The sequence below is a fragment of the Carettochelys insculpta genome, chromosome 26 (assembly GCF_033958435.1).
Source record: "Carettochelys insculpta isolate YL-2023 chromosome 26, ASM3395843v1, whole genome shotgun sequence".
Classification (NCBI taxonomy): domain Eukaryota; kingdom Metazoa; phylum Chordata; order Testudines; family Carettochelyidae; genus Carettochelys; species Carettochelys insculpta.
Window position 1 is genome coordinate 15,568,759 of NC_134162.1, and position 7,442 is coordinate 15,576,200.

Here is a 7,442-nt window from a genome sequence, read left to right on the forward strand (position 1 = left end):
ACATTGTGCAAGTTTTTAGTCCTTTTAGTTTTCCCACTTCAGCTGCCAGATAAGCCAGCACAAATTTGAGACCAAAGTTCAGCAGAGGGGGCAGGAGCAAGAAAGCTGCTTTCACCACTAGGATCAGGAATCCATTCCAGACCCAAGTCAGACAAGTGTGATGCTCTCAGTGCAGTACTTATGGGGTGGAGAGAAATGTGCAGGGAAGCTTATAATGCAGATGTCCAGTGCAAGTGGTCTGCAGATTTCAGTTTTAGAGTCAGGCATGCAGTTAAGATTTCAAGCAGACACAGTCTTCTCACACCCACCAAATAATAGAACAAAATAAAATTCTCCTCTTTAATGTTGTCACAGCTCTAACTTACACAGCCCACCACAAGAACCATGCATACCGAAGCAAAACTGGCACTGGCATATTGTGCACCCATCATCCCCCTTCATGCCATACCCAGGCGGTAGGCAGCCTCACGAACCATGTCTGGCATAACAAGGAACAAAAGCTCCCAGGATCATAGAGGTGTAGATGGTGCAGTTTGATTTGGGGGGAGGGATAGTTCAGCGGTTTGAGCATTCGGCAATTAAAACCAGAGTTGTGAATTTAGTCCTTGAGCCCTCATTTAGGAATCTGGAGCAAATAGAAATAAATAAATCTGTCAGGGATGGTCATAGGTCTCACTGTGAGTGCAGGGGACTGGACTCAATGACCTCTGAAGGTCCCTCCCACCTCTATGAGAGAGAGCACAGACAGCTTTAAATTGCCTTATTCATTGGTTTATAAAAGGTGTAATTTGCCACAAAGAGGGAACCCTTCCACTTGTATAAGACACATTTGGGTACACGGAGGCAGCAATGAAAGTAAAATTCTATCTTTTACTTCCGTGGGATTTCAGTTGTCTCTTTTTCAGTGCAATCATCTAAAAGAGGTTTTCGCTACTTTCTGTGAAGTACCTTGATCAGCGTTTCGTATCATCAATTAGAAGCAGCAACAGTCACCAAATCTGAAACGGCATGGAAGGGACATTTAAACAGCAACTGGATGGCAGCGGAGCAGCTCCACACTTGAATGAGGTTGCAGCAGATTTACTGCCTCTGGCAAAGGATAAGCCACATAGGTCATTCAGTACAGCAACTGAGAACTTGCACAGATCTTTGAGTTTCCCTGTCTGTATCCACCTACTGACCCTTGCCTGGCACAGAGATTGTACATGCAATGAAATGGGGCAGCCTTGGCTGTGTTTGCACAGCACCTCACACATGTGGTTCTAGTCTAGGACTGCAACTCACAGGCACTACTGCAAGACAAATAAAACTGAAGCCAGTGGATTGTAGGACACAGACATGGATGAACTGAGAAACATGACAAGTCCACTTGTCCAGCTGACAAAAACAGCTACACCACCTGTGAAACAACGCTCCCAGCTCCACTCCCTCAGGCACATCATTCCAAGTTTAGGAACCATTTGCTATCTCCAGCCATGTCGTTTCTCAGACTGAGGCCAGAAGAGGACTGTTACACAGGAGGTCAGCCAGAGGAGCGTAACATAGGCCACAGAATTCCACTAAGTAATCCTTGTACCAGGTCCATTACTATGCGGCTGAACGAGCGCAGATCTGTCAGACATTCCATCTTGTCTTCAAGACTGCAAGTGATATCGAAACCAGCAAATACATTGGAAAACTGCTCCACTGGCTAATTACTCCAATTGCTAAAAATGCAGGCCTTATATGGCTTAGGTGTTCTTGGAGTCAGTGTAGAGCCTCTGGAAGCCAGCCAGCTAGTTATTACCCTAGTCGACATCAAAACAGAGAGGTCTCTCCCTCTGAATTCTCCTCTTACACAAGCTTCTATTACTTTTTAGCAATTTCACATCAAGCCTGTAAAATGGCACAAGGACGTTAAAAAAAAAAACTTTGAAAATGGAACGGTAAAGCTCAATGCTTTTATGGGATAATTCAGTGAACTGACTTGATCTTTACAATTCAGTCCTGTCCATTTAGCTAACCCTTGAAATCTGTAGGTCATAAAAAACAGATTACTCTGCCAGTACTTTATATTACAAAGGTCTCAAAGGGTTATCCATGTGAATCTGTAACTTCACAAACAACAAGCAGTCCTGAGGCACCTGACAGACTCTTTCAGAGGGGTAGCTGAGTTAGTTTGTATCTTCAAAAACAAGAAGTCCTCTGCCACCTCATAGACAAACAAACATATTTTGGAGCATAAGCTTTTGTGGGCATCTGATGAAGCGGGTCTTTGCCCACGAAAGCTTATGCTCCAAAATATCTTAGTCTAGAAGGTGCCACAAGACTTCTTGTTGTTTTAGAGACTATAGTTATAACTTTGATAACTTCTAAGGTGCCACAGGCATGCTTGCTATTTGTTATACATTACAAAGTTAAAACTGGACATCCAGAAAAGCAGACTAATTCTTACAGCGTAAGCTACAGAGAAGTTCGGTGTTTTAAAACTTTAAGTTGGAGCAATCTATTTTTTGTCAAGAACCACACTTTTGGTTGGAGTACAGTCAAGGTCCTGACCCCAAAATGGGGGGGGGGGGGGGAAGAAAAAAGAAAAAACAATATAGGAAGTAAATACAAAGATTTCAGGGTACATTCAAAAGCATCAGGTAGCCTGGACTCCATCTGCAGCTAGCTCACTCATTGGCTACCATTCCTTCAAGCCATTTTCTTATTTTTACTCCATATGGACCCTGTCTACACTAGTCTCCCCCCCGCTCTTGAATGGGGGATGCTAATGAGACACACCGGGATACGTTAATGAGGTGCTGCAGTGAATACGCAGCACCTCATTAGTGTATCCATATAGGTCTCATTAGCATCCGCCTTTCGAAAGGAGGGGGCTAGTGTAGACGTGGCCATGGAAACAAAGAGACATGGACTTGATATTAAGAAAATGAAGACAAACATTTTCTTTGGTAAGAGAACCTGTACAGTAGCATGTTTCTATTAGATGTCCTGTTGTGTTTAATGCACACATGCATGCGCACACTCTCAAAGCACATGTGCATTTGCGAGTACGGATCTGGTTCAAATTGTTTATTTAGGCTACAATGGCTGGATTTTAGGACTACTGAGGACGTGCCACCAAGCAAAATCCTAAAGCTCCGCATTCTGCAAGTAAATGGGGCCATATATTTAGCTCAGAGAGCATGTCTGTGTGCAAAGCATCAATTAAATGCTATGTCTAGGCAATAAAAACAGAAAGTTCTTCTCCACAGGTTGCTTCCATCCATAATGGGGGACACGTGTTGGGCAATTTGTTAGGACAATACACAGTGACATTTGGGCTGGTGGGACAGCCAATGGACTATTTCTAAAAGGGCTCTGTTCTTTCCATATACAGGACAGTGAGATCCAACACATCTAACATGACTCAGGCTTGACAACCCTGCTCAGTTTAGCTTGCAGTGGGAATTTCGTTTGGAGGGGTTGAGCTCTCAGACCAAACACAAGCAGAAGAGCTGCCATGATAAGTTAGTGTCAGTACATTTGTTGAAATTAAACTAGCAAAGCAATTCTGTCTTCTCAGGCCTGAAAGCTCTCATAAATCTCCATCCCAGAAGAGAGAAGAACCTACCCATGATTTCTTTTTTAGGCACAGGGAATAAAGGCAGCTATTGGCAATGCTGTTTTTGGGTACAAACGGTACACCCAGAAGAAAAACGAATGACCCTTGAAGAGCGCAAATGGAGTTTGCTTACGTTGTGCAGACTCACTCCTAACTGCAATGAAAGGCGCACAGCCTTAGTACCCATGCAAAGTACTGTATGTTACATTTTACTAGCTTGTAATTGCTGTGCTGTTCCCTGGATTGCATCACAGTCACAAGACCATGCCAAACATTGCTACCAACAACTCTCAGTTTGACAAGAGCATGAACAGCTGAAGTGCCTGTCCAGAGCAAGATTTTGTGCCACCTAGATAACACAACAATTTGCCTTATATTGCAGTATTTTATTAATAGAGCAGATACAAGCATACAGTCAAATGCAAGGGATCAAGAAGCAGGATGCACAGTTTCAGGGGATTACTGATAAAAATAGGCGATGTTTAAGAGCATCCTTAACTCCCTCCAAATTAATTTCATTCAGTCTCTTCATTTGCCAGAGCTCCCTAGCGGGTAGTAATTCACAAGTCCCAATGGTCACAGCTAGCTGCAAGAAGGCTTTGCCATGCATCATCCCTGTTCCTGCATATCAGCAGGAGTGAACGGGGAAGTAGAGAGAGAAGCTAGCAGTGGCCCCAGGATGATACATACCAACAGCCACCATTAAACACCATGAACTAAACCAGCCCCCCAAGCTAAGACGCCAAGCTTAACCTGCAGTAGAATGAGACTAGTTTTAGCATTGAAGTCCCTCACAGGGAGATGCCATGGTTATAACCACCAGAGGGGTGACCCCTGAACATTACAGTCTGCTCACAGGGAGTTGTTGTTGCCGGTATCTGTGTAATAGTAAGAGCTTCCCCCCTCCAGCCTCCAAAACAAACCTGCAGCTTCCAAATAGTAATTTTGAGTTTGACTGGCATCTTCCCTTGGAAGACAGCGACATTGAAGTCACAGGGAGGAATTGGCAGTGGGATGACAACGAAAGGAAAGTCATCATGGAAAAGCACTTCCTGTCCTAGCACAGGTCAATTATAAAGGACACATCTATGCTACAGAAGCGAGAGATACATATCTACTGTGCCAGCACTGTGCTGGTGTGACCCCACACTGCAGATGCAGCCAAGAGCAACAGAAGACGTTTTCCCCCCACTGGAGGCAATCTGCTCCCCCAAAACAAAGCTTGGTTGGTGGAATCCTCCTTTCATTGACCTGGGGGCATCTACATAGCTACAGCACTCAGGCATGGGAACCCTCATACCCTTGAGCCTGGTGCCTGTATCAACCTAAGTTTGGGCATAAATTAGGGTGGCAGAAAAAAAATAAGGCAGCAAAGCTTGTGTTTCAAAAGTTTCAAAGATTTTCTTAGTAATAAAAAGACAAGGAAGAAACCAGGGACAAGCAAATCACAGCACGTGCAATGCATCAGGACGTAACCTTCACAGCACCCAGCAGGTCAAAAATGCAGTTTGGACCAAACCAGGGTGCAGAAGTCAGAATGGAGTGGTCAAATCACGAGCCAATATACCCACTGCTCCATCACAGCTAGAGCTGCGGAATCATCTCTGTCATTCTTCCCTTATCACTTCCTCTTAAAAAACGAATAGCCTTTCTAGACAGCATTAGGAGTTCAGGCCTACAAGAGGAAGCTACAGGCCCAGCCTTAGGGCAAGGCAGCTGCCTTGTGCCCTACACTCCAATTGATTATAGTGATGGTTCCGAACCTTTTCACTCCTGCAGACCCCAATCATTCCCCGTGCACGGCCACAAGCAGCCCCAACAGACCCCCCCCAAACCAGCTACAGACCCCAATCCCTGCCAATTCTAGCAGCCATGTGCACTTGATGAAATGAAAAAGGAAGCCACAAGGCAGGCGTTCAGGCAGCAGTTAGTGAGGTTATGGGAAGAAATTCCATTTACAAATGGTAATTGGTTGCAACTTTGCAATTGAACACTTATTTTCTCCGATTTTTTTCCCCACGGCCTCTCTGCAATGCCCTCGTGTGTGAGCCCCCGGCTGAGCACCCACTGCCTACCGGTTCCGGGTCCCAGGGACCAGCCAGCTGCCTGCGTAGCTGCTGTCAGAGGGCTCGGGAGAGTGTGATGCGAGCGGACCGTGAGCAACCGGCAGTTAAGCTGCAGAAGCCCGGGGCAGCGCCAGGCTCGCACCCAGCGCGGCTGGAGCCCGTCAAGCGGGGAGCGCAAGGCAGAAGCCGGGGCCCCGGCGGGGAGCGGCCAGGGAACCCCAGCGGCGCCGGGCGGCGCACGCACCACGGCCCTTTCCAGGCGCACACCGAGACACTGGAATCCAACCCGGGCACCTCCGCCCGGCCCGCGGGGCGCCGCAGGGCAGCCGGCCGCTACCCGGCCCCGGAGGGCCCACGCGGGTCTGCTCCCGGGGCAGGGCTCGGCCCCAGCGCTGCGATGCCAGCGCAGCCCCGGCAGGGGAAGGGTCCCGCCGCGGCCGGCCAGGCCCGAGCGCCCCGAGCACGTGCGACCGGCCCGGCTCGGCCCCGCGCCGCCAACAAAGGCGCCAGCGAGCGCTTACCCGCGGCGCGCCCCCGGCCCCGCTCCGCCGAGCCCCGCACCTCCCGCCCGCCGTCGGGCTCCCGGCCCGGCCCGGCCCTGGCACCCCGCGCCCACCGGCGATCGCCCGGGGCTCCCCGAAGGTCCCCGGCCAGCCCAGCCTGCCCCGGCCCTCGCCACGCCCCGCTCACTCCCGGGTGCCCCCGCCCCCCAAGAGCCCCCGCCGGCGCCGGCCCCGGCCCCGGCCCCGGCCCCGCCACGTGGGGAGCAGCGGCCCGACCCGACCCGCACGTACCGTACCGCTCCCAGCCGGCCGGCTCAGCCCCCCGCCCGGCTCTTTAAAAGGGCGGGCCGGCCGGAGCTGGGGGCGGAGACTGGGGCGGGGACAGGCCGGCTGGGCCCGGCCCGGCCCGGCGGGACTCCCCCGAGGCCCGCGCACCGCACCGCACCGCACCGCACCCGGGAAAGTGGGGCTGGGGCTGGGGCTGCTCCAGCTGCAGCTGCAGCTCCAGCCCCAGCCCGCGTGGCCCCAGCGCAGCGGTTTGCCAGCCCCCTCCGGCTCCACGGGGGCCAGGAGTGCGGGCCTCCGGCAGGGCCGAGCTGAGCCAGAGCAGCCTGGGCAGAGCCGGGCGGGGGCTGGGGGCTTGGGCTGCTTTGGCTCCGGCGTGGGAGGGGAACAGAAAACGTCTGGTGTCTTGTGCCGAGCAAACAGCCTCGGACACCAAGGAGCGGCCAGTGACCGGTACCAGGCCTGTGGCTGGGGCAGCAGGTCTCCCTGGGGTGTTGTGCCCCTCGGGTCACCTGGGGCTACATCAAGGGACTGGTGCAGAAAGCCCTGGCAAAGTCCGTGCCTCCTTGTTTATCCGGCCCTCTCTGTAGACAGGGCCATGTTAGGGCAATATTGATATTCTAACTGATAGATAATTGTAGGGAAAACCTGAGAGTCAGTATTTCAGGACTAGTATCGGAGGGGTAGCCGTGTTAGTCTGGATCTGTAACAGCAACGAAGGGTCCTGTGGCACCTTATAGACTAACAGAAAAGTTTTGAGCCTGAGCTCTCGTGAGCACAGACTCACTTCATCAGATGCTGCAACTCGTGTTCAGGACCAGTGTGGAGTGAGGCTTTTGGCTTTTTGTCTCAACTCTTACATCCAGGTGTGGATTTTTTTTCCACTCTCGTGCAGAATAATGTTTAACATGCAGTGAGACTTATGAATGTACAACACCAATAGAAACAAAACCTAGCTGTGGGTGCTCTGCTAATCAGCTAGTGAGTATTTGAATCTTT

At 50.6% G+C, this 7,442-nt stretch overlaps 1 protein-coding gene across 2 annotated transcripts in view; it reads right to left on the bottom strand.

The window, feature by feature from the left end:
- The window catches only part of SLC16A1 (solute carrier family 16 member 1), a 29,516-nt gene extending 23,009 nt beyond the window's left edge, over positions 1-6,507 (bottom strand). Inside the window, exon 1 of one of the 2 annotated variants that reach the window (XM_074977402.1) lies at positions 6,450-6,507. Coding sequence is in view for 1 of the 2 variants with exons in the window: in XM_074977401.1 (XP_074833502.1) it covers positions 949-970 (22 nt within the window). In the remaining variant the exon portion in view is untranslated. Of the gene's footprint in view, positions 1-948; positions 1,077-6,449 lie in introns of those variants that run through there. The other variant, XM_074977401.1, reaches the window with a different exon arrangement.
- Between the last annotated feature and the right edge of the window lie 935 nt (positions 6,508-7,442).